The sequence below is a fragment of the Drosophila sechellia genome, chromosome X (assembly GCF_004382195.2).
Source record: "Drosophila sechellia strain sech25 chromosome X, ASM438219v1, whole genome shotgun sequence".
NCBI classification, from domain to species: Eukaryota; Metazoa; Arthropoda; class Insecta; order Diptera; family Drosophilidae; genus Drosophila; species Drosophila sechellia.
In genome coordinates, this window is record NC_045954.1 from 7,067,600 (window position 1) to 7,088,302 (window position 20,703).

At 39.3% G+C, this 20,703-nt stretch overlaps 2 protein-coding genes across 2 annotated transcripts; one reads left to right on the top strand and one right to left on the bottom strand.

Annotated features, from left to right (window-relative positions):
* The first annotated feature begins 14,564 nt into the window (after nucleotides 1-14,564).
* Nucleotides 14,565-15,404, top strand: LOC6618982. The gene is made up of 2 exons (XM_002043191.2): nucleotides 14,565-14,819; nucleotides 14,916-15,404. The coding sequence occupies exons 1-2, from the start codon at nucleotides 14,574-14,576 to the stop codon at nucleotides 15,225-15,227; spliced, it is 558 nt and encodes a 185-aa protein (XP_002043227.1). The 5' UTR covers nucleotides 14,565-14,573; the 3' UTR covers nucleotides 15,228-15,404.
* Nucleotides 15,405-19,101: 3,697 nt separating this feature from the next.
* Nucleotides 19,102-19,434, bottom strand: LOC116802275. Its single transcript, XM_032726198.1, has one exon. It carries the CDS (start codon nucleotides 19,327-19,329, stop codon nucleotides 19,210-19,212), a length of 120 nt encoding a protein of 39 aa, XP_032582089.1. The 5' UTR covers nucleotides 19,330-19,434; the 3' UTR covers nucleotides 19,102-19,209.
* Nucleotides 19,435-20,703: the final 1,269 nt, after the last annotated feature.

A 20,703-nucleotide genomic window follows, 5' to 3' on the forward strand; every position in this document is an offset into this window, starting at 1 on the left:
TTGATGTAGTTATGATGTAGTAAATCAATACTAAGTAATTCAAATGTATGTGTTGGAAAATACTGTAGTTTTCAACGGCTTAGATGCGGGAATGTAAATGTGAGACAGAAATTACTCCGTCTGGGAAAGTTTTCCTCAACTTGAGTAGAGTTTTTCCGCCAACAGCTGCGGGACACCACCTGACCCCATTGCTCGCCACTTTGGTGTCTGTTCATAAGCCATAAAAATGCCAAAAACTCATTGACTTATGAGGCATTAGCCAGGCTATAGTACCCCCACCAAAATAAATTGGCAGCGTTGGGCTAAAATTCAAATTGGATTCCCCGGAATGCACAGAGATATATATTTTACTTATTACTATATATACTGACGGCGAGAGAGTACATCTATCTATATATAAATTAGCATTTTTCGACGACCGACGGTCGCCTTGGAATGGTTTATTAATGGCAAATTAAAAGCAATAAAAAACAGATGTGCTTAACGTGGCACATTCCGAAGGAAGTGGGATTGGGGTTCGTTTTTGGGTGGGTGAAGAGGGGGAGCACGGTGATGGGTTTATATTTTTCTGGACTGGGTTGCAGCTCATCAGGAGATTTTGCTGTGCGCACCTTTTGCCAAGTTCGGCGACTTTGTTGTTGTCGTTATGAAAATTACTTTGCTCTTTGCTGCCGCTGCGGCATTTATGGAAAAGAGGCGGCTGCAAAAATTGGAGGCGGGGCCATGCGGAGCGTACCCCCTACACACGGGCGAAAAAATAAAGTTTTGCATTTGAAATTCTGGTTCGTTCGTTCGTTCGTTCGTCTGTTGTTGCGCTGCCGTTTTGCCTTATGCACTTTATCATTTTTGCAACGCGCCCCATTATCCCCATCCCCACCCACTCTATCCATTCAGGTGGGTAATTTTAATTTTAAGCTTGAGTAATGACAATATTTACTTCCACTTTACCGTTATAGTCAAGCGGTACACGCTTTAATGGCATTTTGATTTGAGATTTTCCACTTTGGCCCGGCTCTTCCTTGACTTTTCCCTGCTTGTCCTTTCTTTTCCCATAGTTGACTCCAGCTGTTGCCTTGCCCCACTCCTCCTGTCGATTTTTGGATGTGAAAAACCTCCGAGTCTTGCACGTTTGCAAAAATATAACGTTTTGGTTCTGGCTGCGGTTCTTAAAGTCCATTAACTTTACTTTTGTATACTTAGGTTATAGCTTATAGTAACTTACTATGTTTCAAATATCAAATTACGCCAATTCGGTAAGATAGGCATTTTGCACTCCAACCCCAATTAAAAATCACGATTGCAGTTAAACACACAATAAAAGAAATACTTTTTATGGCCAAGCATAAGATTTAAAAGTTGTTCCGCCAACTTTTCGCCGTCTTAAACAATAAGATGCATCCGTTTTATAGAACTTCTGATAGGGATTGTAAAGCATAAACATGCCCCCAACTACACCCACTAACCGTTTTTGGAGAACTGCCCTAGCTGCCAAGATCAACAGAAAGTCATAAAAAATATAGATATAAGAATGTACACATACACATACAATACATATGTATTTGCAGCTGGAACGTAGGACACTCGAAAAACGTCGACATTGTCTATAGAAATTTTTGTGTCTAACAGAAAGATGAGAAAAATTTCTACGCTTGTTAACAATGCAAACACATACATATATACACATACTGTATATGAGTATAACCTTGCCCCCACAACAATTACACATCACACGGGTTGAGTGGAATGGTCGAAAGGGGGGGGTTGAAAGTGGGCGGTACGATGGCGGGAAAAGTTCAAGGCAAGTAAAAACAAAAGCAATTGGCGCCCAACTCCTTCGTTTTCGCAATGTTTCTCAGTCGTATCTTAGTCAAGTTCTCTTGTCTAGGAAAAATGTGAAGGGGTGGGCCATTTTATGAGGTGGAGCTGCAAAAAAAAAAGGGTTGCTTAACATCGGTAGAGATGCGTTACAGATTTAGATATCTCTTTTGATTAGATGCCAAAATGAAACTCCATTTTACATGCAGCAACAAATAATCAATTAATTTCATAGAGTTCATAAATAAATATGGTACCGAAATATTCAAATTTATATGAATAATCGTGACATGATTTCAAAGTGCGCATCTCTAGCAGGTTTGCCATTTCTGTTTTCTCTTAAATGTGAGCACTAATCTCGTTTATGTTGCGTAAAATGCATGTAATTCGTGTAAACAAAACGCTCTCCTCGTAGGCTGCTCCTTTTTGTCTTATATTTTATTTTTTGGTGGGCGGTGATGCATAGATACAGCTTTGATAATTGTGTGACATATATGTGAAATGAATGGAAAGAGTGGCGGACGAGTTGTATAAGTTGCAAAGTCAGTTTTGCTTGGCTTTTTGCAGTCGTGCAGATTTATAGATACTCTTCGAAAATATCATGAAGATTTTGTATTTTAAAGTTGAAAAGAAAATATCATTACTTAATTTTAATACTACATATTGTGATATATTTTATTACGAATGTTTAGGTCTATATTTAAATTCGTGTACATCGTTTGTTATTTATGTTAGTTTCACTGGATTTTTAGTTTATTTCCACCTACGCGTGAATAAATTCCTTACCCACAATTTTCTGATAAAAATGTGGATCCCCCTAATTATTCCATTCAATGTGATATGAGTGAGAACATCAATGAGCAGCAAAAAATTATGAAGCTCATCAGAAATGTGCGCTGAATTGTAAAATTGTCGCCTTCCTGACGGAGGGGCTGCAAGGGGGCGTGGCAGGATTAAATGTTGAGTGGCAGAAAGTTATGTGTACTTCTTATCTGAGGCAATTAAAAAATGTTCCTTTTTGTTTTTTGTTTTTGTGAGCATTTTTGTTTCTGTTTCCGTTTTACAGACGACGACATCGTCAGTCGTCCAACAACAAAGACGCTAGAAATCTCATATGTGAGCTTCTTAAGGGTTAAGGTTATGAAAGATTGGATGTGGAGGGGGAAGGGAGGGGAAGGAGTTGATGTTGCCGGCAGGCTGTAAAACTTTTGCCTTTTGTGTTGATGTGTTTATTTATGCCGACTCTTTTGCTCATGATTCTAGTGATTTGCAGTAACAATTCACACGACCACAGAAATTTTCGGCTCTCGCTGAGTATTTTCACGATGTTCCATTGTTTTGTAAGTTTTTTATTGGTTAAGACTGGGAAATCTTTATTTATTTATCTTTATTAACTCAATCTGATGCAATTAGGGTTTTTTACAAAATAAGCCTAACTAATCCAACATTTTTCCCGTGGCTCTAAAGAGTATTTTAGTTTTCTTTTCGAATTCAACTCACACTCTAGATGTGATCACCCATCCCCATTAACATTTTTCCGGCCATCTTAATACCCTGACAGGGCCATAAATCTGGTGTTTAATCAAATCACTCGACCAAAGCCAGCTGATTGATTGAAATGTCACACTAAATGCGCTGCCGCTGCCATTTAAAAGCACAGAGAAGAAAAAATAAGGAAAAAACGCATCAAAAATACCAAATGAAACATAAATGTCACAGGGATTCAGGAGCGTTGAAAAACGAACGACAAAGGGGGAACCGCAACCCGTAAAATCCGAAACCCCCTTTCCATGCGCGTTTGTTTTGTATTTGATAAGCATGAAAAAATGGCAAAAAAAAGACACAAGATTGTTTTAGGGGGTGTAAGGATATGTGCGGGTCTGATGGACGCCCAAAAATAGAATCCTTAAAAAATAGTGCTACTTAAAAGTGAAAAGTAAAACAGAAACAAGCGGCGAAGAAATGAAAAGTGGCTGTGGGGTGGGTTTTATTTTTTATTTATTTTTTTTTGTAGGGTGGCAGTGGCCGGCAAATGTTTTATCGCTTATACTTTTTATTTCTGCGTTTGTTAAGTTGGAAAAATGAGCGTCGATTAATTTAATAGAGACAAAAAGCCTTCGCACACAAACGAGCCTCGGAGTTCGTAACCGTAAGCGAATGAAATGGGAATTTTGGGGTGAGGCTTAAACAAAAAACAAAAAAATTGGAAAGAGGGACAAAGAAATATACATAAGCATATATAGCCCTGCAGGCCTAGTACTTGTTAAGATCCGAACAAGTGTGACCTAGAGATATTGGAGCTCCCTTCAATATACAGAGAAAATATACCAATTTTTTTAAATACCGAACATAAACTTAATGAATCCTTACAATTAATATAAAATTGTAATAAAATAAATGCAGTTCCTACAGTTTTCGATTCAATGATAAAACTGATTTGGAGATCCATAATCATATGTTCATATGTAGGTAATGTGTAACAAGCTGGGGAATACTAAAACTTCTATGTTCCAGATTACCCAACTGACCGCTTGAGAGGCGATAGCTCCCAACAGATTTCTCGTACGGCGGAACTTTGCATTTTAAACAACAGCGATAATACAAAATAAGAAACATTTGTCCAACCGTTTAGCCATTTATTAGGGCCTTCCCCGCCCCAAAGGATAATAAAAAGGGAAACAACAGTATCGACCCATTAGAGAGCATATACAAAAAAAAAAAATGGAATAGAATGTAAAGAGCGTAGCATATAAAACTAATGAAATCCTTATTAATATGCCTTGGACCTTTGCTGTGTGCTATTTGGACGCCCTTGATGTCCTGCAAAGAACCCGAAAAACTCAAACCCGAACCCGAAAACCTAACCAAATTGAATATGCAATGCATTGTAAAACGCAAAAGTTTTGCATAAAACAAGAAATATATGGATAGGAGTGTGGGAAGCGAATGAACGACTCTACTTGGTCAGCTTTTTGGATAAAAAAAAGGAAGGAACATTTTTCAGCGCATATTATGTAATTTTTCACATTTCTCCACCGACCTAACTGACCGTTTTCTTTTTTTTTGATTTTTTTCTTCAGCTCCATCTTCTTTCCTTGGGGTTTCCATTATGCTTCTTTTTTTTATCGTGCTCTGTGTGTGTGTGGGCGAATTTTCCTCTTTACCAAAAAGGGAAATGCGTCCAATCAGCTGCCTGCAGTCGCACGATTGGCTGTCCTCGCACTCGGGGAGCCGAAATCGAAGACAGGACCTCGCAGACCGTCTCTTTCTTCCGTCCATCTGCCATCTCCCTCACAATTCCCATGTACGAGCATGTGCGTATGTGTGTGGCGATTGATATCTGATGCGTATTCAATAGGTTTCGATGCGGAGGAGACTCGCGCACGCGTCTCTATATCCATATCCTTATATCCATATGGATATATGGGGGGTGAAAATACGGACTGCACTCGTTCAACCCTTTGGCGTGGGTATATTGGCACATTGAGTGCATGCGTATAGGTTGGGTACGGATATTGAGTGGAAATACTTGTACTTGGTTGAAGTCCATATATTATCAATGCTGGGTCAATCAAATTCCATTCTATGTAAGCATTCCCTTTCGAATGCGTCTCTAATTTTCTCCTGTTGTCCCAGAGTGTACGTAAATGTGCCAATAAAAATACTTAAACTTCATTAATAAACAATTATGTGCCCCGTTATTGCTAGCTAAGCGCAACGAATTAATGGCCCTTTGTCGGCTTCAATAATTTTAATGTCTTTTTGCAGACCTCCTATATTCGTGCCTCCTATTCCAACCATCTAGACCAGAGAAGAACAACTACCTTCCTCTATCGCCCATAAAGGTCCATTAAAATGCCAATGTGTTTGCTACTATGTAGCAGGTCATAAATTAAATGGCACAGTCAAAATAAACGGGGAAAATGTAAAAAAAAAAATAATTAATAACATACGAAGAGTATGTGCAAAAGAATTAAGCGTTTAAATGGGAATCTTTATGGACTAATGATTACTGTGTACTTATTTATAAAAGATATTAACTTTGAATTATTTTGGCTAAAAAAAACTTGTAATCCCCATTGAAGATTCATTTGGAAAGACGATACAGATGCAGTATCAAATTTAAAGTAGATTAATTTATGAAAATGGGAAAACCTTTCAAATATACTATCCCATTTAAGGACTAATAATGAAAGTGCTTCCCTGGACCACTAAAATAGTCCCCACGCCCCAACAGAAATGATAATACATTATCAGGCCGGAGCATTAATGAGCTGAAGCTCAAACGCAAATAGAATCCGGCCCGAAAAAGGGTTTAGTGTGTGTGCGTTTGGGTTAGGGAGAGCCATTAAATTTATGGGCCGCAAAAAAAGGACCAAAAATCAACGACAGCCAAACCAGATGAGAGTGCCAAGGACGAAGAAGAGAGTATCAATGTGTTTGTCATGGTGGCCGCCGGAGAGTGAAAATGAAGTTTCTTCGGCGGGCATCTTGGCTGCGAAATAATTTTATAGCATATTTTTCGGCTGTTTTTATATTTATTACATTGGGGACTTTTCATTGTTACGCATCGGTCGTTTGCCAACACACCGAACACACCACCCACAACCTTCCACTGTTGACAATGTCTTAGACGACGTTAGCTCAGCACCACCTTGCCACCCACTATATCTCCTTTGGCCGTGTTTGTTTTAGGTTAAATTAACAAATGTGCTTTTGTGTGATAATTATAATTTTACATTACCTTTTGTTAATTGTTCAACGCTATACGATGGTGGCGGTGCTGCGCCCCAGAGTGGGTGGTGCAAAGGTGTTAAAAAGACGTAAATAAGATTATGATGTCGCTTTGGTTTAGTTTCGCACACTCACACACACACATGGAACCCTTCCAAAGGATGTGTGTGACATATTGGCAATTTGATCAAGCCATGTGGGGTACAGTCTGCGGCACAATAATAGTAGCAACACTGTTTGATGCTTTAGCACCACGAAGATATAATCCTACAACGTCTTCAAATGCTTGCAAATGTACTCATTTTCTTTTTTTTTTGTAAATTATATAAATCCTCATAATATATATTATATGTTTATAAAAACCTCTAAAATGATTGATTTTCCTGTTTTACCGCAACTGTTCCTACTTGCACCACTCCCAAATTGTTGTTGTGTGTGTTACGCATTAATGGCACAAAATTTTTAATGATGTGCTACGTGTTAAGTCATCTCCAGAGTGCCGCAAAAAGCCTAACGTGGCAAGTGGAACGTGCAACACCATCGGCACATCAGCAACATCACCAAACCATTGCCAAGGTAATAATCGTAAGCAACAAAATTGGTAATTTTTGGGAATATGTTTTGCTGCGGGACACGCACCCCCATCCTCTTGCCACCATTTTATATAAACATATATATATATATGTATACGTATACGTATACGAAATTGTAATAAGTAAAATTATGTTTCCCGCTTCGGATGTGCGAGGCTTTCATTATGCCCATCTTAAAAGGTGTTGAATGTTTTCGGGTATTTTTTGTTGTCGGTTGGCGTTGTTGCTGCATCTGCTTTTGCCTAATAATAAAATAGTGTTCGTTGTGTCGCTGCTAATAGGCTTTTTGGTTAATTAGAAATTTTATGTGGCACCGTCTAATGGCTGTGGGCGCCATTTGGTGTCATTGTGGCAGGTGGCCACACTAATCGGCGGACAGTGAGGCCCTATCGAGATTTAATGCGAGTGAAAAGGTTATTACACAAATTAGGGTTATCAAATTCAAACTACTGTTTAACAGATAAAAGGAGAATATAGTTTGGAAATGGAAGCTTGCCAAGCCCCTGTACGCAAATCGATTGCCAGTGCTACCACTCGGCCAATTCGGTCACCACAATATAAGAAATGCATTCATCAAAACAGATAAAAGCAATGACCGAGGGACGGAGAAGCGTAGCAAAACTGTTTGAATTATTTGCAACATTTGTACAAATTAACTTTATGACCGCTGGCTAAATACAGTCAAACATGGCACAGCTAGAAGATTCTGGAGAGGTGGGGCGCAGGTGGTCCAGGTACAATGTGTATACAACACACAAAGCATAACAAGGCAAACACAAAATATGAACCGAACGAAGAAGCAAAAATACTCGACCAAAAAAAAAAAAAAAAAACCGAATAAAAACGAAAACGTCGGCATACACACATACATATATATGCTGTCTGTTTTGGTACCGAAGAAGAACGAGGATGTTGGCGGGGTGAAGAAAGAAAATAGTAAACATTGTTTCCGCTTTATTGTTAGAACCTGGGTCCTGTTCACGAGTCTCAGGTCCGGGGTCTCGGGATCCGGGGCGGGAAACTGTCACAGCTCTCAGTTGAGATTCAGAGATCCAGCGCGAGCCGTTCCAACCAATCAGCCACCCAATCACACTAACAAGCCCGACTCGGAGTCCCAGGCTTGCATTTCATAGCAGATGTCTTGCGCTGCCCCTGCACCGCAAGGAAAAATTCGCCAATTGCTGGGCATAACTGGTAACTACAAAAGGGTTAAGCTAAGAACAAGTGATGCCCAATCCCAACACATAGGTAAAAACAGTGTCACCTAACTAATATGTAAAACACGTCCCTGTCCCTGGTGGCCAATTGCTGCTCTGATTGTCTTTCCAAAGGTTATTAACAAAATAAAGCGTTATGGATATTTCAGAACGTATCCTTTTGTCGATTAGTTTTGGATATATATGTGATATATTTCTCGCAGTGTTCCGGACTTTTCTCGTGTCCAGGTGCAGGCCCGGTCACAGTTCACATTTTGTTTTCTTACCGCGCTGACTTTATTTACATGGACAGTCAAGTCAGGAGGCAGAAAGCTGAGGCTATAGCGCCGGGCAACGGCAGACAGAAAATTGAGGTTGATATGAGGTTGGCAGCGTCGAATGCCGTTCGCCAAACTGCAGTAAAAACTCAATGATTTAACAATGAATGCAGCCAGCCATCGCGAGACGCACCCAGAACATCAGTACATCGGAGCTTCGGGGCTTCAGAACATCGGAGCAGCCGGTAAAAGCGAGCCAGCAAGCTATACAAATATATGCAAGTCACAGAATAAAAAAAATGAAAGCAAAACATTGACAGACAACATGAAGGACCGAAAGGATGCTGCTGCCAGTCCGAAGTACACTCAAAAAAAAAATGGTAAGAGGTATCAGTAAAGTAGCCACCAAAGTAAACCTTAACCTTAAGTGATTTCTGTAACAATCCGAATACTTCAAGTATCTGCCTTAGATATTTTATTTCTACGAAAACCAAAGCAAGTGAATGCTTTTTCCAGTGCATCAGCATTGCCTGGACCACAGTGTGCGTGTCGAAGGACGTCCCACTCTGGGCTGCAGCAGAAATATGAATGCCTCACCGGTTCAAAATGAATTAATAATCAGTAATTCTTGAACAAAAAAATAAGGAAAAACGATATAAAAAAACCAGAGAAATCTCTTGGCAAAGGTCGGTCGCTGTCTGCCTTTGGGCTGCCATCTCCCACCGTTTTCCCCACCCCTATTTCCCATTTTCCGGCGCTTTCCTTTTCCTCCTGCAGTGACAAGTACAGCCGGACCTGGTAGCTTCGGTGGTTGACTGGTCTGTGACTGATTGGCGCAGCTGAGCACCTGACTGAACCACCCAGTTCCACCCACTCGCAGCACCACCCAACGCCACCCCAAGTGGGCTGGGGACTGAAAAGGCCATGGATTTTAATTACAAGAAATTGTATGCTTTTTTTCGCTACTGCTAGCTTTACAAAAGATTTCGGGGGACAGCGTTGGACTAAAACAAAAGACTGCGTTATGATTTCTATGTAAACACGTGATATACTTATGTATGTATGAGCATGGAAAAGGCATCACAAAACCAAAATCGAATTTTCTTCGACAATTAAATATGAATGATAATATCGTTGGTTCAGACATGATGTCGTGATAATGTTTTCCTTTTAACACACGTATTAAATAGATATTCAGAATGATAAGTGCACATTCCAATTTTATTATTTTAGTGTGCATATTTATCTTGCCTATTTATCAGCAACGATTTTTCCACACATGACTCTGTAGTGGCAATGAACTACTAAGCGAACAATTAAACTGAAGCTCTGGCTTCACCTATGCAACTCCACACCCTGTTGCTTCTTTCATAAAACAAATTGCATTTTATTAGCAAAAAAAAAAAAAAGTGAGAAGAAGAAGGCATAAATGTGGATGGTCGTCCGCTGAAAAGCCGCGTATAAAGCAACTATTGTCACATGATTTGGCCCAGCTGGGGCAATATTTTGTAGCCTGCCACGCCCAGTCGGGTGATGCACAATGAAAAGGGTTCGACACCGGAGCAGGATCTGGGATCCAGGATTCAGGATCCGTGGAACCGGAGTTTCGAGCCGGAATGAGATGGCGCACAAAAGGACCACCACAATGGCACGTCTGACAAACAAGGCGCAAAAAAAAAAATGAGGAAACACGAATGCAAGAAACCGAAACCGAAAAAGGTATCTAGTAATATATAAAAATAGCTAAATTTATTGGACAGTCGCACGCCACCCATTTAATTTATATTTATAGAAAATAAACACTAACAGCACAAAAATCACAAAAAAAATCAACAAGAATGATATATGAAGAGGGATACAAAAATTGGTAAAGGATGCTGAAGTTGAAAAGAATGAAAATGATATGCTTGGTTTTCAAACAAAACAGTGATTATAGGCGTTTGATTTTAAATTCTTTAAAGGATTTTATGGAATTACTTGTCTACGAAGTAATAATATTAATGTTAATTATTACCTGGTTTTACCTAAAAATGTATCTTGAACAATCTACTATAGCCCTGAATTAGCTTAAACATCCCGCCTTTGCGAGTCGTTAATTTCGTTCTATTCATTCTCATCTCAAAGTACACGGCAATACATAAGCCTTCATTCTTTGCAGCTCCTTTGCCTCAACAAATTAAATGTCAAACGACAAGGGGTCCACAGGACAAATAAAAAATAAATAACGAAAAATTCTCACTTCGGAAACGAAAGAAGGGCTCCTGTCGTCTTTTCTTCGCCTTGTATTAAAAAACAATTTGCTGGCCAGAAAAAAAAAAAACGAATAACACATGAGAAAACTTGCGACACGCATTGCAAAAAAAAAAGGACACAAGGGACACGGGAATTGGCCACAAAAGATGCTAATGATTTATTTAATCGATTTGACCATGAACATATGTCCTTTTTGGTCTGGGCGTGTGAAAAATGAACCAAATTTCCGGGGGCAAGTGGGTGGGCCATCCTCTTCAATTTTATTTCCCCATTTTTTCGCCCCTTTTTTCTTACCATTTCTTGTTTTTTCTTCTTCCTTTTTTGCAGTCAAGTGTCCGGCTGATCTTTTTAATAGTTTCGGTTACGCAATGTTGACAAGGGTTTTCGTTTTCCAGGGACAGGCGAAAGGGTCAATATTGGTTGGGTGTTTTGGTCAAGTGTAAGTCGTTACGGCTTTGCTGTGTAAATTATGTTAAACGTTTGTCAATTTGTGTCTTGTCTGTCGAAAGGCAAAAGGTGCGAAAGGGGTTAACCCGTCCATGGTCACGCGCTATTAACTCCAATAAATGTCAAAAAAAAAATGGGGTTGGTTGTCCGAGGTGTGGATTTGTGGCCATGTTCAATTATTTTGAGGTCTAAGATAATGCACTGTATTTATAGATTTCCTTGTGTGTAGAAAAGTAATACATGTAAAAATGTTTTAGTTTTGGGCGGATTTTTCAAGTAGGTTGCCCTCTATATCTCGGTTCCTCTCTGTTTTTTAAGAGACAAAAACATAAAACGAAGGCAAAGCGTAGGACAAGTTCTTCTCTTTTCGTTAAAAAGGAAAATGACTAACAATGGGTGTGGCTAAAATGAAAAACGTAAAAAGGGCGGCTAATAAATCGGTTTCAATATATCAAAGACTTAAATTTCAATTTTTTTCAAATTTCCTGCCATTTAAATGCACTCCTTCGTCCGAGGGATTTTCCAGGGGGAGGGGCTGTGGGTATGGGGTGTCCGAGGTCCCCATTGTTATGGTTGGCTGGTAAATGATGCGCAAGGGGGGTTGGTTGGACATCGTGGCATTCGCTGCAGAATTGTGCCTTTTTGAGTGAGCCAAGAATTGAATATTTCTCCTCGCCTTTCTCTCTTCCGAGTATTTTTTCCCACTTCTCTGGCGGGTCTATCCAATTTTTTCTTTGGCGACAGACAACGACGCAATTCTTTAGCATTTTATTTCAATTTTCCTTGGGTTCGGGGAGTTAGAGGAGTCAACGCAGTGTACAGCACATTTACTGCCTCATCTATTTAATACCATAAATAATTGCATCTAATTAAATATGCTCAAATGAAAATGTCCGCTTTTCTTTCTTTTTTTTTTGCTCTCCCCTGTCCAGGACTTGTTCGCTTTCCTTTCTTTTTTTAAAACCATCCCAACTACGTGCCATGAGTTGGCTGCAGTTGACGCGTGATGGAGCGAATGTCATTCGAAATGAAATTCAAGTTCCAATTTGGACCCACCAGGCAAAAAAAAAAAATATGGGGGGAGGAGGCGGTGGAAAATAGCGCGGAAAATGGGAAAAGATTGGGTGCCAAGGAGAAATTAAGTAGCAGCGGGCAAAGGGAAAAAGAATTTAATAGTTTTCAATTAGGAATCGTTTGCAGCCTTTTCTTTTCGCACCCTCTCTGTTTTTCCCTTTCCTTTATGGCACACACTTGATGCCACAACGCCACTCCCCTGCATTTCCACACTTTTCCATCGCCCTTTTTCCAAGTGTCAAGCAAATGAAGTCACGACTCGTCCTCCCACTTTTGTCAGTTTCGTTATTTTTCCTTTGCTTTTGCTTATCAGATACCCTGTACAGATTTAATTGCGGAAAAGGAGTAGTTTTGTAATTAAGGATGTTCATAGTGTTCAATATCTGCAACAATTGCTACATTTTATATTGTATATTGTTGATTTGGCATTGATTTTACACAAAAAAAAAAAATAATTTCTTTGAAATTTGTTATTATTCACATTTGAGTTCATTTAAGGATAATATTTGACTTAATACAAAGCAAAAATTAAATCAAAAACCAAAAATCACTGGGCATAAATAATTCGTTATCTTAAGAAAATCTCCTTACATTCTTCAGTGTTCTCCTGCCACTGTTGTTGCTTTTGCTGCTTTTAATTCAACGTAAATTTTATTTTATTTTAATTTCGCTGCAATTCTTTTAGCACACTCCTGCCGTTCTGTCCCTTTCTGTCTTTTGAGTCCATCTCCTTCTTACACACAACTGGTTCTCTTTATGAACCCAGCGCTGTTCTTGAAGTATTTTTTTCTGTTTTGTTGGTGTGTATTTTTTATTGAAATGATGTCCCGTGTATTTTGTCACGTGACTTTCATTTCACTAAAATTGTCAAGCATTTAGCGTCTAATTATTGCTGACATAGCTTTAATTAAATAAATATTCGGCAAGGAAATATAAACAAATATAAACATTTCAGGTAAAGGTGAAGCACACTTGAAAAGAAGGTCAAAATATGCGTTCAATAATATTAATAATAATAGTAATTCAAATAAGTTAAAAGTCCATTGATATGCAACAAGAGAATTGTAGTAATTATAATTATTTCACTACCAACTAGTTTCATCAAGTGCAACTGACTACTTACTGGCATTTCGATTAGAAACCAATAAATAAGCCTAAAATATTTGCAACTAACTTTCAGAGACACTTAACTTCTGGCTTGTTTCGGGAACTGGGATATTTATGGTGACCCCAGCGAAACTTTCACCCCAGCTTCAGAATTCCAGGGGCAATCAATGCAGAGGGCCAAAAGAAACAAGTCAAGACAGTTACCTAAATAACTTTGCAGCAGCAGCAGCAACAGTCAAGGAGGAAAAACGGTGGAAAACGAGGCAAAAACAACGGCAAACAACGCAGAGGAGTACGCGGAAAATTAACGGCAAGACCGATGGAAAAGCAAGAAAAGTGGGAAAAGCCGGCGGAAAGTTATTGAGCAACGACCTAAAACAACAAAATCCTTAGCCGCTGAATTTCTAGCCTGTAATGGTTCGATGAATTTATTACTTTTGATGTTCAAACACGAAAACTGCTGCTGGCCATAAAACAAGGTCTCCAGACCTACAATATTTCCCATTTTCCCCCATCGTTTTACTTCATCAGACTTTGGCGGAGTGAAGCAAATGCTATTAAAAGTTTACATGTCTCAATAGAGTGTTAAGAGATTAGTTGGCATAAAATATTTACAGAATTTCAACGGAAAAGTTGAGCAGACAGCGGATCAATTGTTGGCGGACAGGTGAAACGGGGATTTGAAAGAGGACAAATACAATTATACACCTCAACTGAGCCAATTCAAATACGTCAGTAGTACACAAACGCATTAGATGATCTATATATTTTAAACTTTGTATTGACGAGACGAGTTCTAGTAAGGTCACTTAAATGGTGTTCACAGATTTCAAACAACTATTACGAGCTATGTTCATAAACTAGTTTTAGCCTTGTCGCAAAATTTGTGCGATGCACGAAATGACAACCACAATTAAAAGTCATAAAAATTACGGTTATAAGATACATCCAGATAGAGTCACATAATAGGATTCAAACAACGATTTGGCGTGCGAGATGGGATTTCCTCAGTACTTTGTAGACATATATATTTGGAGATTTATTCGATCAACCGACATTGTAGTGACAGTAGCACAATGGCTGGGTCCATCCGTTTCAGAATGGGTCCGATTACTCTATTGCTTTCGATACTCTTGGTTCACAGTTGTGGAGCCGAAAAGCCATACAGTGTGGAGCTAAACACCTTTACGATGGACGACACCATCGAAAATCAGGAGAATTGGGTGGACTGGGGAACGCTGAGTATGAAAAAGGTCTCACGAAATCAATTTGTGGTTAGCGGGGACTTTGAATTCAAACTCAATATGGCCGATGAGCAGAAGGTAAGTGACTTATCAGTAGTATATATAATATACTTTCTTCCGAGCAGCTTTCCTTGCAATCTTTTATTAAACAATCATTAATATATTTCATTTTAGATTGTTCTCATGGTTTATGTCTACGATGCCAATGCCAATCAGAGGGGTTCGATGGTAATGGCTGTTAAAAAACCTTTCTGTCAGTTCATTAAAGAGGATGAGGACTCTTATCCAAGCATAAAAAAGGTTTCCAATTTACCGGATCAGGATACATGCCCATTTCCGAAAGGCAAATATACCATCGATAACTACGAAATGGAGACCAATTTCCTACCAGACAATGCACCCAAAGGCGACTACCTGTTGCAGTTATCCTTGTTGGATCGTGAGGTCCCAGTAGCTGGACTTGTGGCTACTGTTACCCTGACCTAAGGGTAACTGACCTAAGAGTATAAACTTTTTTTTCTTATTTTTTTTTTATATAGTGATTTTTGATATGTTCCGGGTGGATCCATATGACACGACAAGCGTTCTTCTTCATATTTAAGTTTACTTTTACCTTGAATATCAATATAATGACTTCACTTTCAAAGACAAAAACATTTCGTTATGGCTTACGATCTGCTGGGAATAAGTATGGGGTAGCTAGTCATCAAGTGCAATACGCTTGAAATGACAAATACAAATCCAATTGCACCGCAAAATTTCAGCTTCAACACCTCATCTAATTGAAATTTCTGGAATATCCTGTTGAGTGCGTTTGCATATGTCTCATTGGCAACGCCCTATTCTGTCATTTTCCCACTCAAGGCAAAGGCTCTTCAGAATAAATATAATTATATGTGCGCCACTTTTTTTCGTTAGGTTTTTTTTTTTGCTAAAAATGATTATCTTTGCATTACAATCCATTGATTCCACTTAAGCACAGCTAGAATGGCACCACATGCTGGGTGTTTGGGGGTTTTTCACACACATGCGACACTTAATTAACAAATATGCATTACAAACACCCGCAACGAGCAGCAATTGATTGGTCATGTCATCCCAGAATCCCTCGGTATCAAATATCTAGTCCCCCGTTTTCCATCACCGAAAAAGCCAGCTTAACCCTTTATTTGCCACGCCCCAGCAGAAAGACCCAGGAGTCCACAATGATAACCCCTCAAAGAGGGGATTTTTCACGCAGGGTTGGCATGTGTTTAATTGAAAAATCATATGCAGCGCGCATAATTATGTTTATTGCAATAATCCGATGCAAATTTGCAAAAACTCAAACTGACACAATCACCGAAATGCTTTAGACGTTGGCAAACACCTGCAGTGGCGTAGTGTCAAAAGGGTAAAGTTAATCAAGGTCTAATATGTTGTGAAACGTGTAAGAGGAAAGCATTGAAGAAGTAGTTGAATACGGAAAAATACTTATGCACAACTGATTTTCTTGTAAACAAGGGCTTTTGATTGCTTGGCAAAGATGCTGCCCCATTGTTAATTAACCCACTACGCCACTGTTAAAACCCCACAGCCGTGGCACTAGGCAACCTCCCTGATTTCCACCCCCGTGCAACCGGTTCTGTTGCAGCGACGCCCTTGCGCTTTTGTGCAACTGCAACTGCCTGGTGATTTGTGTTTATATCTGCATCTGTACGTGTAGTTGTATCCGCCATCCATAACCGTATCCATATCTGTATCTATATTGCTGCGGCTGTATCTGCATCGGTGTTGTTGTTTTTGGCTGCTGGCGCGCATTAAATTGCTCTTTAAATTGCACATTTCAACGCCTACTGATTATGACAGATAATTATGTTATCGAGTGCCGCCACACGCCGCATTCAACCCTTTACCACCCACAGAATGGATCTTCCCTTGGCGAATCCATAAATGGCAAACAGGCTCATTTTAATCATAAGGAAGATATATTTTAACTTGAGGGATGTCAGCATAAATTAATAAAAAATTATGTGTATGTTTAAAAATGAATGTGTACATATTTTTTTTCTCTGCCTTATCCGTTGCGTATTCTAGAATGTATATTTATTATATTATTTCCTTAAAGAAAACGCTTTTTTCTCCACCTCACCAAAAGTCAAAGTCAAATGTGAACTCGGATTCAGTCAAGATGGAGATGGCAGCATGTGTTCGCTTTGGGGACAGGTGTAGTCCCTGCACAATCCACACCTTCTTGCCATTTCATTTCCGCAGGTACACATATTTTTAATCATCATTAACAATAATTCGAGAAATACTTTTAATTTTGTGTTCGCGGCAGGCTCAAGACGACATGTGGTCGCGATGGGGGCAGGGGTTTCAAGGGGGGCTTGGGTTTTGTTTTCTATTCCCCCTACTACCCCTTTATATTTTTTTTCCTCAATGACATTGCACTTACTGTCTTCGCCTTCAAGATTTATGAAAAAATGTTCCCACCCCCTCGGGGGAATTGTTTTCGACGCCTTTGCCCACCTTCTGTTTCGTTGTTTTCTCTTAGGTTCGCTTCGCTTTTTTTTTTTGTATTTTCTGGCATTTTCTTGTGTGCAATATTAATTATTATGGGCGCCCCGCCACCCACACAAATAAATCATAAATTAAAAGCTGGGAAAGTGGCTGCCACACCCCCGTCCGTTCGTTCGCTTAGACAATTTTTATCATTAAACGCATTTGATAATTAAAAATTGTCATTTTTTAGCAGCCCCCCAACTTTGGAAAAAAATGAAAAATATTAAATTACCAAAGAGAGGGGGTTTAGGGTGAAGGGCATTTATCATTTTGCCAACTGTTTGTTTGATAAGGGAAAAGCGAACCAAAAAATATATATTAACGCATACAGACATAAATAAAAATTAATTGGTGAAGAGAGTGCGCGCGAAGGATGAAGTGGGAGGTAAAGTCACATAAATATTACTTAAAATAGATTCGAAAAAGCCGAAAAGTGCCAAGCCAATCTCTTCATTCACCTTTTCCGGTTGGCTTTTTCAAAGGTTTCATTTCATTAAGTTTTACAAGCTCTTCGATTGCCTCGCAAAAGGTAAAAAGAAAAAGAATTTGTACAAGAAACAGAAAGCCGAGGAAAACCAATGTAGACAACCGTTAAAAGTAATACCAAAAGTGGAAACCATTATAATTGTTGTTAAATGAACCAAATAGCGAAGGCAGACGGAAGTGGAGCGAGGAAATGCGGAAAAGCTCACGGCAAATGTGTTTCCAATTGATGGAAACCCGTTCAATTGGCAAGGTTTCCTTTGCCGGCGAAAATGGCAACAGAAATAAACAGTTAACATGGATGAAAGAAAATGGGGGGGAAAATGTATCCTGAAGGGACAAAGACGAGAAAGTCTATTTCCATTTAAAGTGATTCAATGCGTAGATAACTAAAGTACTTGAAATAGGTTATAAATACACACTATTAATTAGTAATTTTTTTGTGTTCTTTCCCATGTTTTCTAACAAGTCCTACAGGATATTTACCACATTTGGCAGCGCCGAATTCTTCCCCTTTGCAAAACAATTTATCCAGCCCTGGCATTTTACGCGCTATTACCACTTTTCGAAGCAATAAAATATTATTAAAATTATATTTCGCCGTGCGCACACAAAAGCACAGACCGAGAATCTCGTGGCTGTAAATCAACGTCTCGATGACATTAAAATAAAATTTTAATGCCGCCACCGGGAGAAAGGCGGCGCACTAAACGAATACTCGTAGAAAGTGAAGAAAGCGAAGAGCGGGTGTAATTTCTCTGGCGCATTTTTGATCGAAAACTTTTTCACGTCTGTAGTTTTGTGGGGGCGTTGCCCCCCGCCCGCTTTCCACGAAAACGGCTCATCATTTCCACCTTGGTTACAGTGCAATGCCAAGAATTTATTTGAATTTATCTGCTACCCCAACAATATCTGCCGCGGCTCGTCTGAGCGCCTCTTTGGCTCATTTTCCTGGTACTTGGGGCAAATAATTGTAAATATTTGATACACAATAAGGCAATAAAAATAAAATTGAAAATTTTTCGCTTTGTGCTACGTTGCCTTTTTATTGTTATCATCATCATCATCGTCATCATCTTCCCCATTTCGTCAGGGATTGTGTCGTAAAGGAAATTGATACATAAGTCATTTTTATTGGCATATTCTTTTGTGTAATTACGTTGCAGGTAATTTAAATTTCCGTTTCGGGTTTTTTCCGCGACTGCTTTTGCATGCTGGAAATAATTTATGCCTGATGAAAAAGCCTATTAAAAATTATGTGTAATTTACGTAAATCGTATCGATTTTCAACTCGAGTGGAGATGAAAAAAGTCAGCCCACATTTTGCGGGTATAAATGCAATATTTGCCATCAAAAAGAGGAAAAAAAAAGAACAATACAATTTTGAAATAGATGCCGCATTTTTATTGATTCCGTACTCTGGCCCCCAGGATTATCCAGCTCAGTGTTCCTGGACCCTTTGGACTAGATGTTCCAGGACATTAACACAGATGCAATAGATGAAAATGATCTTGAAACAGTGCATGCTGAACTGTAGTAGGACTAAGTGGCCAGGGGACATGGCTGGTGGATTGTTTGAGATCTCGAAGTCAATTAAAACTTGAACCAATTACGAACGGGGTCCTACTTCCACATTTTTCTTTCCAGGAACGAAATTATTCTGACGTTCTAGACAAAGTGAACAAGTGTTGTATAAATGTTAATTAAATTATAAATTTAATAAATATCAATATAACATAATTCCTTAGCAAAAAACAAGAAGAAGCATGTTTCACTGACTCCGCCTCTTAACCGTTCAATTTGGGGTTCCAACAATCCGCCACAATTGGCCCCCTATTTCCCTTTATCCCCTACCATTTTACTCTGTATTACCTATGTGTATTTTCCCGACCTTTTTTGGTGCAAAGTTTTTGCGGCTTTTTCAATATTTTATGAGTCAAGCTTTTGCGTTAACACCTTAAGTACGGAGGGCGTTGCGGTCGGAAGAAGGGTGAAGCGAACCCCTTTCTCAAAGAGAAAGTGTGTGTTAGTGTGTGTGTGTGGCAGGAAATAACGCGCAAGTTGTAAGTTTTAACTAGCGAACAACTTGCGTTGGACCAAGACCCGGATTCAGGACCCCCTTCTCCGTATCCTTGTGCAAACGCCGCCCATGGAAACCGCGAAATCGAGCCCGAGAAGCGGGCAAACCGGTGTTAAGGAAGGCTGAATGCAAGGAAGGAAGAAGGAAGCAAGGACGACTGTTGCGCCTGTTGAGCAAGGACGTGTCTTTGTTGTTGCCGTGCTTGCAATGAAGCATCGAATATTGCACACAAGCAAACCGGATAGCCCCCACCGTCTAAACTTTCTCCTCACTTCATTTCCCTTTGATTTCCAAAGAACAGAAGAAAAAATTACGCATAAATATATTTATATTACAACTAGTTTTGGCTAATATGATTTATGGTAATTTTTGATACAATTTTGGTATATGATGGATATGTGTATCACATTATAGATGTAAAACTGCGCACATTTTATAACTTTTTTCTTCTCTGTGTAGCACATTGTAGACGTCAACAGCGATTTATTTCCCAGGCAACTTAAGTACGCCGCTTTTCGGCCCGGAACAATGCCCATTCATATGGCCACGCCCACACGCCCCCTCAAACACAATCACCCATATACAATCTTGCTAGGAAATAGAGAAATCCAAGTGTGGGGCATTTTTGGCGCTCCAACTCAATGAGTCGAAATTAAACAATGCAAAAGATTAAGTGCAGATTTGGGACTTTATCTGCTTGTGCCATAAATTGGTATTTAAGGGATACCTCACAAATGTCTATAGCACACATACACGTATACACCGAAATATACACAGACAAATCCAGGGAATAAGAGCTATGTATGTGGGTGGCGCCTTCAAGTATGCTGCAAAGTTTGCTTTGCCAACAATAGA

Excerpts from the sequence above, each read along its gene's own strand:
- LOC6618982 (XM_002043191.2), top strand. The coding sequence starts at position 14,574 with ATGGCTGGGTCCATCCGTTTCAGAATGGGTCCGATTACTCTATTGCTT. Across the intron at positions 14,820-14,915 it reads ATATGGCCGATGAGCAGAAG|ATTGTTCTCATGGTTTATGT; the intron begins GTAAGTGACTTA and ends ATTTCATTTTAG.
- LOC116802275 (XM_032726198.1), bottom strand. The coding sequence starts at position 19,329 with ATGTCCCCTGGCCACTTAGTCCTACTACAGTTCAGCATGCACTGTTTC.